The 23,740-nt window shown below is 40.6% G+C and overlaps 1 protein-coding gene across 1 annotated transcript in view; it reads right to left on the reverse strand.

Moving 5' to 3' along the window:
- Positions 1-218: 218 nt before the first annotated feature.
- Positions 219-23,740, reverse strand: part of LOC136446264 (synaptotagmin-C-like) — a 31,676-nt gene continuing 8,154 nt past the window's right edge. The window contains exons 2-9 of the mRNA XM_066444602.1: positions 11,129-11,184; positions 10,136-10,259; positions 4,122-4,233; positions 3,819-3,870; positions 3,435-3,586; positions 2,953-3,070; positions 2,339-2,510; positions 219-1,208 (exon numbers count right to left, since the gene is read on the reverse strand). Of these exons, the coding sequence (XP_066300699.1) occupies positions 1,073-1,208; positions 2,339-2,510; positions 2,953-3,070; positions 3,435-3,586; positions 3,819-3,870; positions 4,122-4,233; positions 10,136-10,259; positions 11,129-11,184 (922 nt within the window). The 3' untranslated portion in view covers positions 219-1,072. The remainder of the gene's footprint in view (positions 1,209-2,338; positions 2,511-2,952; positions 3,071-3,434; positions 3,587-3,818; positions 3,871-4,121; positions 4,234-10,135; positions 10,260-11,128; positions 11,185-23,740) is intronic.

Here is a 23,740-nt window from a genome sequence, read left to right on the forward strand (position 1 = left end):
ACAGTTACCTTTGCTTTGATGGTTTGAGATAATGATGCAGACGGCTTACTTATAACATTTGTAAAATGTCATGAATGAAATCAATAGGTATATTATATATAAAGATAGCTTTGCCCTATTTCTGCGGTCGTCAACTATAATTTCAGGATACATTACCTTCGCCAAGATGCAATGCACATAAGGCCTTATCACAACAATGAAGCACTAGAACACGGCGATATCCTTGATAACGATAAGGAGAAGTCTTTATTGAGACTGTTTTGGTGTACCCATCTTAGTTCAAACAAATGATAGTGTTCACTGTTTGTTTGTACATGATGCAAAATGTTAACAACTTGTAAACAGTAAGTCATCATAACTTTTTGGCCCCTTTTGATATAGACAAGACTTTAACATTTCTTAAAGTACTTCCACATAACCACGCACATTATAGATGAGCAAACGATACCTCAATATTCTGAAATAGACGAAAAACGATACGACACATTTCGTTTACAAGCCTTTAGGCTACACGATAGAACCCACTCTTATCACGCTAGTATTGCAGTTCATTGTCGTCTATTTTGTGATATTACAGTTTCTTTGCAGGTCCGTACAAACACGAACACAGTACCAACCACATGTTTATATCACATAATCTGACATTTGCTCGAAGCTAGGCACAGTGAAGAGTTGGTCCCCTCATACCAGCGTTTGTTTCGATATATTATTAAGTGAAACAAGTTTTAAGGCGACTATATCAATTAAAGAATAAATTCGATATCAAATGCGAAATCCTTCTTCAAGGACGAGAAATTTGAAAGAATACTTAGCTGTATACAATGTTCCAATAGCAACAATACCAAATACTTTAAAATGCTTTCTCTGAATACTTAGCACTGAGCACTTATATCAAAGAGAATGGAGGTTGAACACACGGTGTTACCAGTGAACTAGCTATAGCCACATGATGTTCTTTTGTCTGTGCTCTCTTAGTTGTTTGGCCCACAGGGCTAGACGAATGGAGGTACCTGCCACCCTATACACCATACGGTGTTGAAACTTTAACTTTGTATATGAAAGAACGAATACCCTACACCGCTGGACTCTTGCAGGAAGGTGTGATTTCTTTCATCTGGCACCACCTTGTGGCGGGTTTCGGGGACGTGTCCATCATTTCCCGCCACTGTTCTGTCCACGGTCCGATCTCACACTTCCCTAACATGCCCCTATAGTTAAAACAACAACAAGGTCAACAAGTGTTCCACGACCTCATATCTCCATGAACAATTCTATTCATGCAAATATATGCTTGGTCATAAACACCTTTATCTAACTTACACATGTTGCAATATTGACAGTCCTGTAATTTTTTCCAATTAGATGAATTATGGTGTTTTTGCATTAATTATGCAAATTATGAATTTATTGGCATAATTGGTATCTGTTGATGCTCCACTTTCCATATGTTACATGTATTTGTGAGATAATGGAAAACACTGCAAATATAAATTTACCTCATTAGTTATGCAAATGAAGTCCTGATTAATATAATTATCACTTCATTGTGTACATCTCTGTCTAAGCTACCTGTATACTAAATATCATGGAAATCCATCGTTCCTTCCTTCAGTTATCCTCCTTAGAAGATTTTCACCACAACGCCCCTGCAGTTTCTGAGCAAGCTGCTAGGGGACCGAAACCCACACCACGTCTTCATTACACCACAAGCTATCTTCCACCAAAAAATCAAGACCATAGCACGTCCAGGTCAAGAGATACAAAAATGGAATTTCTGCTGCAGTACCAAGGTCACATACCAGGGGGCCCAAAATTGACCTTGAATTTCGGTTTCACAACACCTGCCCACATACCAAATATCATCGTAATCCATCAAGCGGTTCTTGAGTTATGCTGACTACAGTGGTCCGGAAACACAAACAAACAAACAGACAGACAGTCACACAGACACACCCAAAACTATATCTCCATTTTTCATGGAGATAACAACAGAATATGTGTATTTTGTGTAATACATCATACGGCCGCATGGGGGCTACTGGCGCCTCGTCCCACAGACCATCCTGGGAGGAAGACCGTACTTTCTGCGCAAAGTATGCTGGGGACGATTTATTTATGTATTGAAAGTTCAATCAGAAGGATGTACAAGAAGGTGTCTCTACGTTTTCACGCATGTGATGATGTGTGTGTAGCAATGTTTTTGAAAGCGACATTTTGGAAGGATACTTTGAATTGACACTATCCAACAATAAACGCGACAAACATAGAAAACAATGTCTCAAAGTATAAATCTTTTATCATAGAAATTTTCAAAAATGCCATAAGAAGTATTTCTTACTGTTCCACCTCTGCTACCGTCAGTGTAAGGGAAACGCTTCTCATGTCTTCTCTCGTGACGTCAAACATGAAGGATTCGTTAAAAGTCGGGTTAAGGGAGCCGCTTCGTACCGAGGTCTTCTTCCGGTCTATTTTCTTCTCACCGTACATCAAAGTCACTTTTACGTAGGAATCTGGGAATGAATAATAACAAAAAAAATATGAGCGTTCACTTACCATATATTCAGTTCAAATGTAAATTATTTTTAGAGGTTTTAGGATCTATAACTTCTAAAAATGATTTACGTTTGAACCGCATGTATGGTAATACTTGTGATGTTTGGGACCGCATTGTCCGCAGCGGCACCTAGCGGCAGTGTGGAATACTACCAGTCAGTATTACCCTGAGGAAGATGACCGAAACGTCGGCTGGTGATTGTACATATAGATACCGGTTGTGAATAGGAACCTTCAAGTTGTTATCCTGTCCATGAATGCAGTCTTCAAATGTCAGATACACGACTATACAAGGTGTGTACAAAAAGTGCATAAGCTGATGGCAGAGTATGCTAAAACTGCACTGCTTCCCCTGGCGGAACAAACAGAAACTGCAGTACAGAAACACACAGATTTTACCTGGGGTTTGTGACTGTGTTCTGGTGAGATTCCGCGCCTTTATAACCGTGAGAGTAAGCAGCTCGGTATGCGGCTGGTAGCTGATAGAGAACATCAGTTCCGTCACATCTTCTCTGCGCTAAGTAACATCAGAAACGGCAACAACAATAAAAAATGAAACCCGTTGTGCAACTTTCTTCATTTTTGTTTTCTTTCTTAGCCAAAAATCTAGCAGGCAGGAAATAAAGATACAATAATTAGAGATAGCACACTTCACTCCCTCTGGCAGAACATACAGAAACTGCAATGCAGAAGTGCACATACACACAGGTATACATTCACACAAACACACACACACACAAACACACACACACACGCGCGTTCACTCACACGAACGCACGCGCACACATATTCACATGACTTTTTCTTTAAAAGAAAGGTTTTACGTATTTTTATGTACGTAGTCTGACTGAAGTTTCGTGTTGACTTTGATGACCACTTACCACAAGCTCCAGCAATGGTCTAACTGGCGTTGACCTCCGCCTCGTCGCGCCTGTGTCAGCTGGACCGTGCTCCAGCGCCCCCTGCTGACAGCGTGTTGAAGTGAACCTCTGTCGGTCATGCACTTGTTCTGAGATACGTCGATTTCGCGGAGCTGTCAAAGATTCGTTTGCGTGAGTATGGTGCCCATATATTTATAGACATGTGTTCTTTTCCGTGATTGAGGACCATATACAATGTCCAATGCCGCAGAAATTAGGAAATGCGTTATTATGAAATGCAGAGCTATGATCTTATCCAGGATTTCAGTCGCACAATTAATATTGCATGGATTGATTACCACAAATATCCATGTAAACGCATCTCCTGTCCAACATAGATGTTACCTTCTTCTCGTTGCAATTCCGACCATTTCCTGTGTTTCGGATGTCCTTCGGTCTGTTTGTGGAAAGAACATAGAACGGCATTAAAATAATTTCCCACTTTCCATCTATTCCCGATGCTGAAGCTTCCTCTACCGATTTAGGAGCGAACATCAGCACTGCTTTCTTCTAAGATCTATTGACTAAATACACCAAGGTTTTATCATCGTCGAGCAGAATATATGATTTCTCTGTTCATATAAATATGCATTTCTCTTGTCTCATACAATCGCGACTGTCCCCTTCACTATCCAAATGTCCACTTACTTCGAACTTCTGTGCGAGATCTTTGGTCTCCTTGGCACAGGTGGACATCCGGGACAGGTTGAGCCACGTGTTCTCCGGACACGGCGCCTGGTCAGCATGGTCCTGCTTGAACCTGTGTTTCGAGGTACACAATGATCTAAATGGTTGGCAAAAGTCAGTCGTCGTGAAATAGGCTTTGGTCATTGGATATTGCATTCACACGCATTATAGTCATAACTTATGCGTTCAATTTTGGTTACGGTCTATACAACAGGTCTATCATTGACTGTTGCGATACATTTACGTTACACCAGATGGCGCACTTGCAAGCATCACGTCTCTGTGAAGATAAGAAGATGAAGAAAAAGAATATTTATTTAGTCAGACGCAAGCCAGTTCAATTTGCTCGGCTGCTTTAGTGTTGTAACCCGGTATCTATCCTATTCTAGCTCTAGTTCGCTCCTTTGATCGCTTCCTTGCCAAACAAAACTGTTGGCAGACTATTTGGCAAGGAACTCGAATTGATCAGAAGGGCGCACCGGAGCAAGAATAGAATGAATCCCAAACTACTCGTTTTGACCTTCTCTATTCAAATCTGTTTCGTAAGATACACTTTATATTCATTAACATGAGGTCTACTTAACACTGCAAGGCTCAAGTCAAGACTAGATGTCTCAAGGTGTTAGCTCCGTGACTGTGAATGCTTAAGACGTATCGGCAATTTGTCTGGGGTTCGTGTGATACGGCACACTATATACATGTGTACGATTGATCCAACCAATACGCACATGCCCCAAAGCTAACGTAGGTGAGTCTAGTTAGCGACCTTGTCAGGAAAACCACTTTGTACACCAGACAGCAAGTCTCCTATTTATTACGTACACGATAACGCTTCGTTTAAAGATAGTGCTTTCACCGAATAATTTTCCTAGGGGTCTTTTAGACGCCAATCTCGTTTCTCCGAACTACATTGGAAGCCTAAAGCCCTCGATGTTCTATAGATATACTCACTGATTTAGAAATGCAGGCGTCTTTTCTTCAAAAGATTAATCCTTTAAGGAACTTAAGGGCAACGTTTTGTGTGAATGATTGTCTTAGACTTGTGGGCGATTGCTTGACACCTTGTGGACGTCTTAGCTGGATCAGGAGGCTTAAGAGAATTCCCGGTTTCAGCCGGGTAATACATTTATCACTTCTAGCTTTAACAGGTTACTAAATATGTCTGGCTCCCATGTCCTTAGAGACAGAGTTCGTTGAGAGAGTCAAAGAGCATTCTATCTTTGTCACAGTCGCTGTTCAAATCCGGGAGTTGAACATTCGGGATCAGTATAAGGACGCTCTACTAGTGACAATTTGCAGAAATATGTAACAGCGTAGTCACCGGAAAATAAATTTAAGAAAAGTTAGGTGAGTTTAGCAATTCTAAGAAATCAATTTGGTATAATCAGCGGAGTTTGGAAATAACCGAAGACAAAACTTTTCTCTTTGTTTCTAATAAGTTCAATATTGACGTACCATAGTTTAACACTGGTAGTTTTATGCATATTGTAACTTTGATGTCCCAGACCACCAGGTCAACAAACAGATGTCAGTGGGCCGTTAGAAAATAGTTCCCTGGTTTCACTACTTCATGCGCAGTTTACGACACATGCATCAGTGAGGTGTATCAGATGTGGAAGAAATGATGGCATCATAGTCTATGTCACTTAACGTTGGGTAACATAAATTCGGGATTTTTCCGATAATGGTTGACTGAAATCAATCTAGCAGTGCTATGGATATAGACGTGTCCAAGTAAAAAAAAATACACGAAAAAACGGCCGCACCGCACACATCAGGCCTTTGCTAACATCCCGTTTGTTGAGTCGGTAGAACGTCACTCAAAGTCGATCCCCACCGTCATGGCAACGTATACATTATTCATGGCAAGTTAGCTGGATGCCGTAGCAATGGTTATACTACTATGTCCATGTGTTCCTTGTTGTGTTAGGAGCAAACTTTGAGGAAAATATCGTCTTCAGTCCACTATCACACGCAACATTTAGACAAAAAAGTGTTCCTCACAAACCTTTTGTCGTCTGCTTGACGACATGATTCTGGGTAACAATATGGCGGCGGGAAAATACACGTGCCGTAGGTTGTAGCAACAAAGAGGAGTTTTGATCATTGATCACACTTAGAATCCAGTTGCAGGTTAACAAAAGAGATTGTAATAAGTTTTCTTGTAAATAATTGTGTTTAGCAGGCAGGAGATGTGACATTTGTCTTATAAACCAGCGAACAACCGTGCAGTGTGAGTCTCCCACGAAGCCCCCAGACTGTCAATAAGGGACGGAGAGTTTTTGACGTCGCCAACTTCTAATGCATGGTTATCGAAGCTTTTCAGACAGTGTTCTGAATGCGTTAGTCTGTCAAGTTTGCATTTCTAGCGGTATTACTGATGTTACATCTAGCACATATCCCTAAATACCCCGTTTTCGAAAAATCCCGAATTTAAGTACCCCACGAATTTATGTTACCCAACGTTACAGAGGTTTACATCAGTTATGAGATCCCGAACTCTAGTTTTTTGGGGACCAAATCTGAAACCGTAGACCCTTCCCTGTCTCCAAAGAGTTGCGATAAAAGGGCGTTTACACGTTTGAAACAGGCGAAAATATGTGTGCCGGTTTGACATGATAGGGACGTAATGGACAGAGATTTTCACGCCATCCAGACCAAAGTGACGCTCGATCGATTCTGTACGTTTCATCATGTACACATTTGATGCAGACTTTGCCGCCTGGATATCTATTTGTATATTTCACACAGTGAGTTTGGCACAATCTGGCTGTTAAAAATATATCTTACTGGAAGACCTAGAATGGTCTGTTGCTAAAAATCTTTTAAGTTAATTTGGACTGTATCATTTATCCGGGAATGCAAGCCCAAAGCCATATCACACAGACCAAATGCTAGGTAAACTAATTGGGTGCCTTCTGTTAACCTTTTATCTCAAAATCAAAAATGCTGGTGGTGATTCGCTTGATCCCCTGATCCCCGTGTTTGGTTAGTTTTCTGGATGAACCTCTGCAAACATAAGTTAAAGCAAAACCATGTGCATTGATGTATGATAAAAATTGAGCATTGGTCATATATATGGGGAAAACAACTGTATACAATATATATATGGCAAATTTTACTACTGACAGTTTTGGAAACTAATCTAATAATGATACACCCAAAATAGTTACTCAAGTAAAATGATAACATTTTGAAAATTGTATCCAGTTGCTTGAATAACTATTTTTGGCGTATCTCATTACCTGGATCATCAACGTATCTAATAATGATAATCTACAAAAAATACTATGCAATGTAGAGGGTAGTCTAAATGTATATACATGTAATTGCACAATTATAGTGGGATTTCTAACATTTAGGCGTTCTAAATATGTACTTTTCTATATTTCCAATAAAAGGATTGCCACATGTCAGTATATGGTATGTAACTTCTGTATAAAGATAAGATTCACCTTACTAAATTTAGAATTCTAGAATGGTCGCTACAATTTCAAACCCATTTGTGAGAAGACATTGACGCGTTTGTAGGGATACTTCAAAACCAAGGTTTGTACTCACTCCCTTCTAATGGAACTACATCAACCCCAGAACACTGTCGAGAAATGTAGCGTACACTGCATCTTAATGACCATAGGTCCTTAAGGTCGAAGTACCTACCTAATGGTATAAAAGCGCGCATCTAAATTTAGTTCCAACTACCAGCGACCAAATCTTAAGTATGCAGACTGCAGAAAGGTAGAAAGGAAATCGAGCAGTTGGAATATAAAACATAAAACATATAAGCGAAACTTTAAAACATAACGCTCACTGGCGACGGTCTGTCTAGAAAACGATATTTTGTTACGGTTTTATGTAAAAAGAAATAACACAGTATCACATCTAAACATTCTTCTTTTCTTAAGTCGACCATGAATATTTGAAATATACTCATTTCATTATTCATAACGGAGTTACAGTAATAAGGATATACTTAGGGTGATCATGCATACAACACTCTTCAAACCAGGCAACTAATGAACCGTCATTTTCCTCCACGCTTTATGATATTAAATAAAGATATTATGGGCAAAAATATCCATTTGACGGAAGAACCCTATCTCAGGATTTCAGGGAAATGGGTTTACCACGGTAGAGAAAGAGTCGACCAATTTTCTGGGAAAGATGTTCACATTTTGTAGATAACGATAGAGATGTATAGTATATGACTTGAAATGAGATCGATGGCATATGTGCCGGTAAAGGCTTTACTCAAAAGCATGCTTTCCTATCGTAAAACATTAAGTGACTACAAACATGCGGAAATAACCTGCGCGCCATAATGCGTACGTCTACGATGAAGCCTCCAGATTGGAGATTGTACCAAGAAAGACTAATATACAATATTAATATGTATCAGGTTTTGTTTAAAAAAGATTCTATATTTACTGAGATGAAGTCTGACAATCTTAGCTAAGTAAATCTGTTGCACAGTCGGCGCCAAGGGGATTTGTCAGTCGGCAGTGGCCATGCAGATGACCCGATGGAAACTTGATCGTGATACACTACGCCCTTATGCTGTATAGATGTATTTGTACATATCTGGGCGTGTAGACAGATTCATCTGCTCAGCTCAATGGTGCCTTTTATAGCATTGCGTAAAAATATGTGCTAAAACGAAAGACATTTACCGATGACCATAAAACAGGGGAGAGTGCAAAAACATATAGTAAAATTCATTACGGCTGTAATAAAAAGTACATCTAATACAGGAATAACTAAAATGTCCAAAAATACTGCTCCCTCCCCACACAAAATCCATGTATCATCATTATCGTCGTCGTCATCATCGTCATCGCATGTCAGGTCACACATTTTCTTGTCTGCTGCTGCTCGCTGTGCCCCCTCCTATCCTCTAACTAATACGTACGCCCATCTCAACGAGGTAATTTTACAAGTCATAGCTCCCCCGCCCTCTTCCATCTTCCTGTTGGGCACCAGTTTAGTGCCACTCTGGTAAACCTCCGCCTTGTCATTCTCACGACGTGACTCACCCAACCACAAGGCCAGATACAAACATTCTATTATGGACCACAAGTGAGGCTGTATTCCTATACCACCTAAGTATCAATGTTTTATTCACGGACAGAACGTATACGTAACAGGAACCTTTCTTCTTTTTATTACAGGGACTCAACTGATGATGAGAAGGCTATAGATCTTCACAAGGGATTTGTAAGATCGATTTCTTCGTTTTTGATCTTACAGGACACAGTTCCTAGCCCTGAACTGGGGATCCCAAGCTCTGCCATCTATATTTCATGTTCAAATATAGCGATTCATACGTTGAAAGCGGTCGATTTGGAATCAGTATGTGATTTGCAACGTTTGCTGGTTTGGTTTCAAAATTGTCGGCAGTCAGCGAGTGCTACTTAGAGTATGACGTCCTCTCATTTCCGGCTTTGTGGGTGTTGCAAAAGGCGCAATACAAAGTTACTTGCTAAACTTTACGAAGGCATTTGACATGCGTAACGGCAGACTGCACTAAGCCCCTCTCGTCTGATGGATCTTTGCGGTAAAAGCCTTTATTTCATGTGCGGAAATACAGGCTTTGGTGCGCGTACGGTTCGTGAGAATGCAATCTCAGGTTTGTGACTTTTCTGTTAATTGTTAAGACGTAATATTCTTACCACGGGTGAACAATTGGAAACATGTATCAAATAACAATGTAAGGGATATAATTTTTTCGAAACAATATTTTTTCGAAATGATTTTGAAACTTTTCGGTTATCCTATGTTTTAAAGTCAAGCAAACTACCCCTCAACACCATATATGGCGTATAGGGCGGTGCTCATCACCGTTTCCTTAGCCATTGGGCCACACACCTTTGAAAACACAGAGGACACAGTAGGGAGATAGTCACTTGTATGTGTACCACTTCTGTTATTAAAAAAATGGAAATGATGTTATAATTACATAACGTAAAACACGTTACCCTTGAAACTTGTAGTCCTGGTGAACGACCCCTTCTCTCCTGCGCCTGTTGTCGGTCTGCTGTGGCGGGACGAACCTCACAGACGGCGGGCTGGCTCCTTTAGTCGTCTTGGACAGGTGAGCGTCTGCACAACCAACAAATAGGCGCAAAATACAACATTAATATGGCAACTATGTTGAAGGACGTCATCAAAATAGGAAAATCATGGAGGCGCATGTTTGGTAGGAAATCAGGTTGATATCGATGTTATGATAATCGTCTTCCAAAAAAAGTCAAACCCAAAAAGCGTAGATTGTATTCCGTAGTAGTTCTTAGAATAGCCATTTGTTCCACTTGTCAACATTGTTAACTCGCACTATCTGTACAGTATACCCTCTCTATGCATTGTTTCATGTTGCAATTAGCCCTCGGACAGGAACTTGCAAATAAACATTAGACAATGCATATATGATCCCTTGAATATTTCAATATTTGCATTCTACAGCTCAAGAACTAAGATAGATATAAAAGCCGATTAACATGAAATATTATCTGTGTTGGTACATAACGTTATGGAGAAGGATTTGATTTTGTTTCGAATCCCAAGGGCATCTTAGCGTAAGCCGTAATTAAACTAGGTCGGGGGCCGATACCGACTTTCTCATTACGTCATCTTCCTGGAGGGTCACGTGTTCTTAGCAATCGTATCCTATGCCTTATCAGTTCTCCCGTATAGGCCCGGATCGAGGACTGGTCGAACATTGGTGATGACTCTATACTTTCCGTGTTAGAACAAATTCAAGTCCTTTTCCTTAAAGTCCTTTAATAGAAAATCAGGATTCAAGAACAGCCCACCATATCCACAAACGGAATTTCGAAGATTGGATAACTCTGTTAGCCACACAGACCATTAGTGGGTAGTTAGTGCACATTGCCGTAATGTACTTGTGCAACGACAGAGGAATATCGTATTAGCTGTGAGTGTTAACGTTCGTGTTGTGTATGCATACTCACCCAAGGACAACTTTCTGTACTGGTCTGAATCGGAACCATCCTCCGGAGCATTATACCTGGGAAAGTACAAGAAACGTTTCAAGCATCTGTCACTTTCTTCTTATACTGCCATAACTACACCAAAAAGCGTGCTACCCTCTACGGCAATTTGAAACGACTGGTAGGTTTTGTTATAAACATTGATGAACTTTCAGAGGCTACTTTATTATATTTACTCCCAATAAGATTTTATTTTCTGTCCAGGGCAAAAATTCCCAAGTATTGCAAGTACTTCACGCCCAAACATTTTGACAGATTCCAAACGTATTTTTCTTCTGATACCATTATTTGCACAAAAAATATATTTCTTGGGGTAGATAGATAACTAAACACGTACAGTATCTGTGAATAGTTTCATCAAGTTGGTGAATAAAACAAATGGACATTATAGTTCCTTCCACATGTAAAGAACGACAATGAGCCCTGATGAAAGTAGCAGAACTACTTAAACGTTAGCATGTAACGTAACGTGACCAGTTAACGTCCAATTTATTCAAAACGTATTTATCTTAAAACCGCGCGGACAGAGCCAAATGTTAAACCCATGGGCAGAAATATCAACTATTCTAAAAAGAAAATGCATGGTCTGTAAGTTTTTCTCCGCCTGTTTAACGCCGTGCGAGCATGTATTTATACTGATGTATATGATGTAAAATTCTGCTAGCGTAACCCATCATCTTCCACCTCAGTCTTTTCCCTTCTGGCGCTGTGCTTGAAGAACATAGACCAGAAAAAAATGCACAGTAACTATCCAAAGTGGTCTACAGACAAATGATAGTAAAGTCATTATGTTTGACCCGCCGCTTGCTTGACGCGATGGAAAAAAACATTGATTGATCTGTGAATTTCAACGACATGCGCTGCACGTGGCGTTCACGTGATAAACGCATGGCTATTATGTTTTGCCGTGCAAAAATTAACTACCCGTCCGGGGGTTAGGTTGTATCAAATCTTGCTAAAACTGGTAAGAGTTTCGAACCTCGAATCACCATAGATAGCCTGAGTATCAAAGAAAGGTTTAATGTCAGCTACTTTTTAAAGATACTAGCTATCGTGTAAGTTAGAAACACATGATGAAGTACGCGGTGTCGAATTACATATGAAGTACGTCATGCACGACGATTCCTTGCAACTTGTTGTTACTGGTTCAGGAGTTTATTCTGTTATATCGGTGGACGTAAACCTTTTTCAATGTTTTGTATAAAAGAGAGAGATGGCTAAGGATCATACTTATGACGTTCTTTGTTGCTCATGACACCAGGCTTTGACATGATACACCGCGACATGTGGACATGACCCAAACTGGACGTTAACTGCTCTCGCACGTAAATAGGACACGTTACGTTTTACGTAATTTTTCGCTTTGCTGCCTAAAATGGACTAATATAACACGTAAAAAAATATTCCCACGACCATAGAGCATATAGAAAAGTTCTGCTTTTTCACCTGTGACAGATGCTTTGCTAGGGGAAACATGACATGCAAATTGCAAGGGAGAAAAAATCCCTGGCAAGACGGCCTTTGAAACCTACGATATCTTCTCTGACCCAACTGGGAGATCTTGAGGTGACAGGGGCCCACCTAGCAGTGCCAGGCAATATGTATTTAGATACCCTAGGAGACTTCATGTCAGTCCTCAAGATCTCGTGATGTCTAGGCCTGGAGGAGGAAATTCCACGCAATATGTAAATTCCCGCAGGCTGATTTTGCTTTAGTTGTCTACGTGTTGTCATGACCAGCCATGGAAGCGCCAAACGAAATCATTTATACTGTTGTAGTTCAAAGAGTCCACAGAAATACGCTTATTTGATACATGTCGAGATATGATAATGTCCATAACAGTCTGTGGATGCTGTACGGTTGACACAAGCAGTTGATATACTGAGATCAAAGTAACTTGTGATGGAATAGCACGTTAGCAACAGCAGTTTAAGTTTCACTGTGATGCCAAAGGTAAATCCTTTCTGTTTTCAGAAATATATTGGTCTCCAAACCTGTGTCACAAAACAAAACATAATAATAATGACTTTTTTGTTTGATGAACATGAAGACATACTATACAGCGTTTCCCAGTGACTTCATGGATGTGTCTGCCACCATATTGGTGTCCCTGTTTGACTTTCAGTGCTCTGTGACGCTAAGACGAGCTAATGGTAAAAAACAAGGTGACTCAAGGCTACCTGGAAAATCGCGCGTATCTCAAGTTTGGAGTGGCCAATCCCCTTCAAATTTGGCAGGAATATGGGCCAGGTATCACTGATTTCAAATAGTTACAACTTCCTAGCTAAATTTGCATTAATTTTCCATAATTGATAATAATATAGGATCAACTTGTCTCAATAAACATTGGCCTACACCAAGCCCTTCTGGTGAGAACTGTGTCATAAAACTTTCAGAGGATGCGGCGAGTGTTGTACATTCCATAAATGTAGAACCAAAACAATGAATACTTTATCAGATTTGAAAAAACATAGATATTGATATTATTTTAGGGGGGTATCTATGACTTTATCTACCGATAACCAGGTATGCAGTGATAAACTCAATATCTGGTCGTTCGATGTACATAAACCAACTTCTTGCGTACTGTTTGCACCCAATTTCAAGTTTGTAGCCCACTGCGAAGACTTTTGTAAGTAGCTTTATTCAAAATTTTGGTAAATTTCCTTCCATGTATTGATCCATCTCCATCCGTCATGTTGACAGCCTGTCATCTGTCAATGGATTAATTGTTTTCGCACCTCTACTCGATGTCATTACAGGCAATTATCTTTAATTATGCATAGAAGGCAGACAGCAGTATGCTCATACAATGGTATCCATTCAAATCCAGATTTCAGGATTGTTCCAACAACCCCCTTGTTAAAAAAATGCTGTTTGCAAGAAAAAATCTAAGGATAAAAAATGCTATTCTTATTTGGCCTCTTCGTCGGGTGATTTGTACAACTGATAGCAAGAAAAGCCGAGATTGTATATCATATTTGGCATTTCATCAACTTTCAGTTTTGAAATATCTACACTACACGCCAAAAATAGTTATTCAAGCAACTGGATAAAATACTACAGATATCTATACTACCTCACCCGACCTCATCCGCGTCTAAAATGCAGTGTATATGCGGTAGGGACATTGTTTGACGTTCTGGATACGTTGAATGTGATGTGTATTCAGCTGTCTGGCAAAAATGCTTCATGCATCCACATTCCCTGGGCCGTATAGGTTGAAGAAATAGAATACTATTATATCATTTCCATGTGATTCTGGTTGGGGCATTTCCACTATATTTCAATTGGGAGCCTTTATTTCACTTTTAAACTTATTAACAATATTACATGATCATGATGGTAGATTTGGAATTTATACTCTCTGTTTTTGCTTTGTCAATACACGCTAGCCTGGTCACCAGTTTCTACGGGTCGGCTTAGGTGCGTTTTATCGGGCCCAGTCTGCTATATTGACCCGTTTCTGTCAGATTGTCTTCTTAGCTGCCATATAGAGTTTCGCAGCCACCGTAGTTTCCAAGGCCGTAAACCAATACGCCGAGCGGGCTAAGCTCTCTGGGCGGGCAGGGTCACTCCCAGCGCCGTAGGTGTGGTATCCAGGCTAATACACACCGATACTAGCACATAATGTGGCTATTCTGAATCCTGTTTGTTGACCTGATTGTCGTATATTCAGTCATATTACTTGGCCCTTGTCCCGCTGCACCTGAAAATTTTTGGGTTGTACAGGCTTGTTCTGTACGCTAGCCCTTCTTCTCCAAGCAGAGGTTTCGATCGAGTTGGGTAGTTTTGTCCGAGATTTTTTAAGTCCCTCTCCCTTATGAAGGGACGTAAAAAATCCCGGACAAAACCACCCAACTGGATCGAAACCTCTGCTTGGAGAATAGCTATCCCTGACGTGGTGGGTATCTTTAGAATGCGTAGTTATGTTGCATCTTTGCGGTAAAGCAAAGTAGGTGAAAATGAGCAATATAACCCGCATTGACACAACAAGAGGAAACATCTTCGCTATATAAACTATAACCCTGTCTGAGAGTATCTGACCAAGGTTATATAACCTCCTTGATCTAAACATTGTGTTATCACCTTGTTCACACCAGGGAGGTTTCTGAAAGGACAATATTGTTCTTGTTCCTTTGTTTAGGACAATACCATGCAGGAGTTCATGGTTTTTCACAATTCAACCTAAACATGGTGACAAAGCTTGGCAATCACCTGTCTTTTTCCTTTAATCATTACATGAACGAAAAACAATGCTGGAAAGTGCAGAAGAAATTATAACAGAACAGACTCTTATCTCCTATAATTCAATCGACTCATCTTGACTTTTTTGGCTTCTGATACGCGCCGTTTTGAGTATCAAGACATGGTCACGGAAAAAATCAATAGTGCAGTCAAAATAGGTCAGATCAAGCATATAAATGTGTCTCCGTTATCGTGACGAGTTGACTAATCTTCTACAGTGCATCGGAGGAATCAGACATTTGTGAGAAATGAGATTTTTCGAGTCAAAGTTGACCAATTTTCCACCGGATTTTCTATGGTTTCGCAATAGTTTTCAACCCCAAAAACGCACCAAATGGGGGTTTCGCGGCACCCGGTTACGGGATCGCTGTCTTATCCGATATATGCAAATATAACTACTTGAAAAGCTGCACATTTATTGAGCAACATTCTCAGAGGGGGGCAGCTATATATATACGGAGAGTGCTGCAGAATGGAGGAATAAGCTGGAGACAGAGGGAGAAAGCTGCAGAATGAAGGAAAGACCTGTAGATTTCGGGAGAATCATGGAGAAAAAAATGAGAAAGCTTGAGACAGACGGAGAACGCTGCAGAATGAAGAAAAAGCTCTCTCCGCCTGTCTCCAGTCTCTATCATTCTCTAGCTGTGCGATTTTCCTAAAATCTACAGGTTTTTCCTTCACTCCTACCTTCTCCATGGTTCCATCTATCATTCTCCAGTATTCTCCCCAAAACTACAGGTTTATCCTTCATTCTTCAGCTTTCTCCATGGTTCTCTATCATGCATCCTCCAGTATTCTCCCAAATTCTACAGCTTTGTCCATCATTCTCCAGCTTTCTCCATCTGTTTCCAGCTTTCTCCATGCGTCTCTTTTATTCTCCAGTCTTCTCCCCAAATCTACAGGTTTTTCCTTCATATATCTACAGCACTCTCCGTATATCTACAGCTGCCCCCTTGTGAGAATGTTGCTCAATTAATGTGAAGACATTTGCAGCTTTTTAAGTAGTTATATTTGTATATATTGGATAAGACAGTGGTCCCGTAACCCTATAACGGGTGCCGCGAAACCCCCATGAAGTGCGTATTTGGGGTTGAAACAATGGCGAAACCAGCGAAAAATAGGTCAAGTTTGACTCGAAAAATCTCGTTTCTCACAAAAGTCTGATTCCTCTGAAGCACTGTAGGAGATTGGTGAACTTGTCACGGTATCAGAGTCACAATTGTATGCTTGATCTGACCTATTTTGACTGCCCTATTAACTTTTTCCGTGACCTTGTCTTGATACTCAAAACGGCGCGTATCAGTTCGGCACTGGCCGCCATCTTTGTTTGGATGGAGTGTTCAACAGGGGACGGCCCAAGGGTGTGTGAAAGAACCGCAAAGAAATGTAAAGTAGCAGGAGGAGCTGTGGGCGGTGAAACTACAGCAATTATCGCCCTTCTCCCTGCATATTCAAGGCCTCCCACTCGCACCTTTCCTCATTTTAATCTCATTATGAGGGTTTTGCTGAGGCAAGCTTAGCTTGTCTTAGCGTCACAGAGTGAATCATTGCTCTTCTTACCCTGTAAAATAATCATTGTCGAAAAAAGAAGACAATACCAGAAGAATACTTCAATTCAAATGTTGCCAGTAGAACACAAGTATGCTTGAGCTACAATCCATTGAAATGTAAATATGGACACCAACATGGCTGTCAGCACATGCCTGTTCCATATATATATATAAAATGCCACGCTAGTTTCATGCTCTAAAAGAGTAACTTCGACTTTCAACAAAAGTGATGTCATAGTCTTTCCGAACTTTCCCCCAACATTTCATATTTCATAGGAATATTCTCCTATTCTCAGTTGAACCTAGGAACATCAAACAAGCATGTCAATATCCCAGTGTGGAACTCCACTGACAATAAATTCAGATTCTCTTTAAAATCTAAGGTCAAACCACAGCTACAGAGGACTTGCTGTGACTCTGTTTCCATGGGATAAACTTTTGAGGACGTGAGCAGCCTACGTAAAGAATTCTTCAAACTGCTTCTCACAATGTATGTGTATGCGGTTATATATGGACCATGACCATTCTGTCTTTACCTACCCTCAGGCAGGAGCTATCGTCGAAGACCATGGTGTTTTAAACTCCATTCAAAACTATCATCCTCCCGCTGGATGGTTAATGCCCCCTACATGATGTCGCCAGCCGCCTTCCACCATTGAATAAATGAGTCTGGGAATAAAACGCACGTCCAGCTCCCTGGATACAGCTCATGGCCTTAGAGCTATACATTTTAAAGCGCTTGGGAAGCACCATAACAGATGAAGCAGCTTACAAGGAGGTCCGCAAGTACCACCAATGATAGAATCAATGTTTCTTCGTCAGGGTAATTCAAGTGAAAATTGAATTCAGACGAAGTAGACATCCACAGAAAGTGTTATTAAAGAAGTACATGTATGTTAGTTATCAGGAATGACAGAGAATATTAGTAAGGACAAGTTCATTTTTAGTGGTTTTCGTGAGGTAACTCATCATCAATGTAACGTGAAAGAACACATCTCCAGAATTTCAAGGAGCTTCGAAGCCTCATATCTTTCGGAGACAGGTAAACCATTATCAGTGTATATCTTCTCAACCCCAGCAAACGACTGTAATCTACAGACAGGTAAACAATCATCAGTCACGTACAAAGATACAACTCCAAAATTTCAGGAACTTAGGAGTTATTTTACAGACTACTATAAAATCACCTGTGTACATTTCCACAGATCCAGCAAACGACAGCCCTGTCACGGAAAACGTAGGCAATCCATCTTGTCTAAATAGAATCCAGTGGGACGACCAAAGGGCAAGCTCAAGGCTAAGCTCGTTAAGACTTAATGTAAGAGCAACCTTTCTCAAAATGGCTAGAGGATGTGTCCCGTTGTGTGGGGCATTGTACAACAGCTGTAAGCATTGCTACGAATCAAACTTGAGGATTTCGCTGTCTAGCTTTCTTCCACGGTTTCGTGTCGTTAGAGACTGTAAGATTTTCACAGACGGTATCTGCTTAGCACACATGTACAGGGTTACTAAACTTTGCAAGAAGTTTCCATGCAAAATTATCTCAAGGCGTGAGCGAAAGCCAGCACAGCACAGGGGAATACAACGTAAACGTCAGCATCAAAAACGCATGGAGCAGCAAGAAGGGAAAGAAATGAGAATAACATGTATTGTCATTAATGCATTGCTTTGTCTTGAAATTGAAATCAATATTTAAGGCTTTAGTAGGTATAGAAATACACTGTAAAATTATCACATTTTACGACAGGGCTTAGGTTCGGAACACAGAGAGATAGTGTTTAGCCTCCAGTCCTTGGCGAATGTGGGTAATATTGACAAACTGTCTTTATGGCATAGTATACATGCCTCATTTTCTGCTGAGAGTACGGCTATTTTGTCATTAGAGACCTAAGTTTACTTAGTGTGATTTATCACAGCAGTGTGAAAGGAAAGCCTCACAGTTTGAGGAAATGAAGATACCACCATAGGGAGAGAAAACTGCTTATCTACCTTTCTTTTCTGTGGCCAGGCGGAAGGACTAAATGACACGCCACGGGCCCAAGTTTAATCGAGTCGGCCGCTATAAGTGTTGCTGAACATCACTTAAGGGTAAGAAAATGAATACAGTGGATTACATTTTTGTAGGCAGTGCACAATATGTGTACATGTATTCTTGAAGTTAATTTGTTTTACTTTCTAAATTACTTACAAACTATAGCTTCGACTTCGGTGGAGAGTCGAAGATTTCCCTTGGTAGCACGAACCTGTACTTAGAACACCGAGTTACGACAGAGTGAAAGATTCTCCAATCATAACCAACCAAAATAATTGAGAAAAGAAAGAAAACCATACTGGAACCATCCACATTTCAGATAATCACCAGGGACTTTAAGACTAGAAAGTTTGCAATAAGGGGATTGAATGTATAGTGTGTGTCGCCAGACAGTATCTTTTGCTACGGCTATCTATGGCTTATTTTCGTTCTTAATCTTGGAAATGGAAGCATTAAGTATAAAACGTAATTGTAAATTTTCTAAACATTAAGATATCTTAACTCAGAATTTTCACAGGGCCTACGTTTGAAACCAGAGTTTAGGGTCATTTATAAGTATAATCGTCATCACTCATCAGCATTTAAAAGGAAACTTTTGGGTAATCCATAAGTCCTCCACGGGCAAAACAGTCGGTTTATCTTATGCTTTGGTCACAATTGCAAGGGACCAGGCGGAACTGCTAAGCGGCTGGCTTCGGGCTTAAGTAAAACAAACCCTAGCGAACTTTGCAAAGGGATAGAAGAAAATGGCTTGCAGAGAAGGCAATGTAGATTTCCAAACACAAATTTATAAATGTATTTATACAGGTTTTCCAGGATACCATTGATTCAGCTTGAAGGTTAACGACTTATCAAGAAGTTAATTCAAGATGAGATTTAAAAGCTGTAAAATATATTTGTGGGATAACCTCATATGATTTCATTAACCGGGACGGGGGCCGATACTGACTTTCTATCACCTTTGACCTGTTCCTTACGTCACACTTTCAGAGGGTCACGTGTTATCAGAAATTGGGCCCTCAGCTGTCCTGAAGAAGATAAGAGGACTGGTCGAAAATCCAGTGATTCTAAATTGTCGTTTTGGAAATTTTGTCAAAATTTCATGAGTGTGTCATATTTTTCTTTTGTAAGAAGGAGATTTTACATCATGTCTAATTTTCCCTAGGAGGAACGGTCGGAATGAACCATTTTCTCTGATCTTTGGAATTTATTTTGATTTATTTTGGGCCTGTACTAATTCAAGATTTGTTTAATATTGCAGGGACTATAATTTCCTACAATGATAAAGCAAAGAGTCTTCAATGTCAACCTTAATTTGATACATTTCTGCCTGATTTCTTGAATGTTAAAGACGCTTATGACGCAGGTGGATGCAAACCCTAAACCTTTTCATCTAGAGCTTTCATACAGATCATCAAAATTCTCTTTAGATACACAGCAGCAAATTTCCGCCTTTCGTAATTGCCATGTAGCTAATCTCATGGCCTTTCCACGGTAGTGATTTGAGTCATCTGGTCTTGGCTTTAACCCTTGCAAATCATGTAGAAAATCATCAAACAAACAAGTTTAAAGGCCGCCCTTTAGCCGTATCACAGGGTATGTAATGAGGCGCTATTTTCATCCTTGCAATTGCTTCTCTCTGGCAACTACTATCTTCCTCTGCACCTGGTACTAATCAGGCGCAGGGGCAGGGGATGACAGGAAATACGTCACAGAGTGAACTACAGGAAGGACCTTATCATTAAAAGTGGAGGGAAATAAGGACGTCAATCACCCCTAACCTCCAAGCTACCGTACCGGGTCAAAGCGCATTCACTAACGTAGTGCCACTACATATACGGCACTATCCAATGTAATCCACTTTTTGTATCATTAAAGATCCGTTCTAATGAGGAATGAAGAATCACTAAGCTATATATGATCCCTAGTCAGGTTTGTGTCCAGGGATAGAAGAGAATAAACATCTAAAACTCGTAACACCAAGTGCTGCGTGGATATCACGCATGTTGTAATTTATACGTAAGTCGAAGCTGTGTATTTCTTTCCCTTTTGATAAATCGCACGATAACGAATGAGTTGTCCCCACTTTTGTTCCGGTGTTTTATTTGCAGACAATTTTGATCACTTATGGGAAACATTTGCGGAGTCTATGTCTTTGAAGTAGAGCGCACAAGAAGGAGAAAGACTGGCATGTGAACGACAATAAGTCCCCTAGCACAATTCGTCAACGTAGAGCCTTAGTGTACATGAATGCTCGCACTGTGTTAAACAGGCCGAGAACATGTCACAGGCGATACATACTGTTCTTTGTAGAAGAGCTACTAGTCCTTCCCATGGGTTAAGCCTTTGGCTCTGTTCGCGCATTTTAAAGGAAGGTGGCGGTTTGAACAAATCACACGACATTGGGTGGCGCTTCGTACATCTTATTTATATAAGACACGTTTCTCTGTTTGATAAATTCGCAATCAGAAAGCAAACTACTCACACATAATTCATTTAGCTTGTGGTCCGTATGCAGCACATTCGTACCGTATTTAACCATTCGGCGCGACGAAACTTAGAAAGTCCCTCATTTCACAAAGGATCATGACGCGCTAAGTTGGATCTACTAGCGTGGCGAACACCTTTTAAGTTTGATGGACCGTGTCTTCAGCACCAAGGACAGTGAAGGACGGCTACTGTATAAACTGTATATAAACAATTCCAGGGCTGCTAAAATGTAGCTTTCTGTAACTTCTTTGCTTTAATGAAGACCACGAATGGGATAGACTTCTTTTTTTAGTTCACCCAGGTGATATAAACTCGCACTAACGTCAAACGTCTGATTCTTATGGCGCCAAACGGCTAAAATGTGGTCTAGGGGTGATCCGGGTCGTCTGCTAGGTGTAGTGGGTGGTCCAGGGGTGCTATTGATGGTACGAAGGTGGATGTGCAGTGAATGCACTACTTCAAATCTAGTTAAAAGTTCTACTTTAACATTAACGACACGCGGTCTAGTTTTACGTGAAACAAACAACCCCTCGAGGGTCCCCTAAAATTATATCTGGCAAGTTAACTTTGTGATAAGATATACGGAGTTCAACCTCTACTACATCTACAAGGTCGCGGATCATTGGTTAGCGAGTACATCCCCTTCGCCCTGGCCTTGGACGTTGTTTTGAGTGCCTCAGTTGGGCTGCGGTCTGTGATAACTTCCATCAGGATGGCCACACAAAGCTCTCAGAAAATCCAGGTGGGAGACGGAGCAAGTACGTTTCAAATCCTCATGGTGAATCAAATTTGCTTGGAGGAACGCCAAGAATACTAAAGACATGACTGGGCATTAAAGGTTCTGTAGGGCAGTGTCGTCCGGGATTTTTGTGTACTTAAATGTATTATCAACTGTCAGCAAGAGTCTTGAAATGAATTCTTCTGTATGTATAAGAAAGAGAAAAAAAAAAACGGTATAATGGCACGGTCGGTAGAGTGTTCACTCTCGGGGGGGGGGGGGGGGCTGGGTCGCAGGTTGGATCCTGATACTTTAAAAGTACACACTGCATCTCTGATTAGCACTCAGCATTTATATTCGGCCGCGAATGAATATAGTATCTATGCACACACCACTACCAGTGGACTACCCCTCTACTGCATCATAGGTGTAGTACTAGCACACCTGTGTGGCGTAGGCGGCTACGATTTTGTATGCTAGCAAACATTTTGTTCTGAAAACAGACGAAAATTGATGCGCCAGGGCTCCAGACTAACTTTTAGGCCTAGGAGCACTGTGCTCCTAACCCCAAAAAGTTAGGAGCACCAGCAAAAATCTAGGAGCACCACTACAAAAAGTTGGAAGAAGAAGAAAAGTCTTGGCCATACCAAGTAATACTCCTATTAATCAATGTTAACAACCTGGAATAATGTATTTGAATAGATCATAAAAAAATATAGCCTACATGGTGCAGAACAACTAGCAAAGTGTGGTATATAATTTAGTTAGTTCTTGGGCAAGAATGATACCGGTGTATTGGGATTTTCGAAAAAATTGGGCATAGGTTCCCCAGCTGGCCCCTATCCGGGGGACACGGTGCCTCAAGTTCAACCAGTTGAAAAACACACAATGGTATTTTTTACTTGGAACAAGGCAAGCAATGATTCACATAACCTTGAATGATAAATAAATAGATAACTCTATTACTTGGCTATTGGTTTCATGACCAAAACAAATTAAGTCCCATTCCATGATTTTAAACTTCACTGCTGGCATTAAGTTCAACCCTAAAAACATTTTTACTGGCATTTGTTTTCACCCCCACCCTCTGTCTACAAACAATCAAAAAACTTTAATATTCTAACGTTGAAATTCTTGCTCAATAGTATCAAAAATGATCTGTTTGTGCCAGCCCAGTCAAATATCTAGTCCAAATTTCGCGCGTCAGGACCGCGCGGCGCGATCATCCAAAAGGAGTTTGCCGCCTCGCCGGTGTGCATGATATAAACATGTCGATTACATCAAAACGTAGCCCTGTTTCATGCCGTGATTTTGACACCAAGAACAAGAAGAAGAAAAATTAAGGTGGTAATTTTTATCATTAAAGAGTTCGTTACAATCGAATTTTAATGCTCAAAAAATAAATTTTCCTTTTGTTCCAGGTACCAATTTAAAGCTCGTAATCGGCTCATTCTGCTGCGGTCTAAGACGCAGGCGGAAGTGAAATTGGCCATGTTTTGAATCACGGCCGCGCGCGCTACGCCGCGCCGTTTTCA

The sequence above is a fragment of the Branchiostoma lanceolatum genome, chromosome 1, assembly GCF_035083965.1.
Source record: "Branchiostoma lanceolatum isolate klBraLanc5 chromosome 1, klBraLanc5.hap2, whole genome shotgun sequence".
NCBI lineage: Eukaryota > Metazoa > Chordata > Leptocardii > Amphioxiformes > Branchiostomatidae > Branchiostoma > Branchiostoma lanceolatum.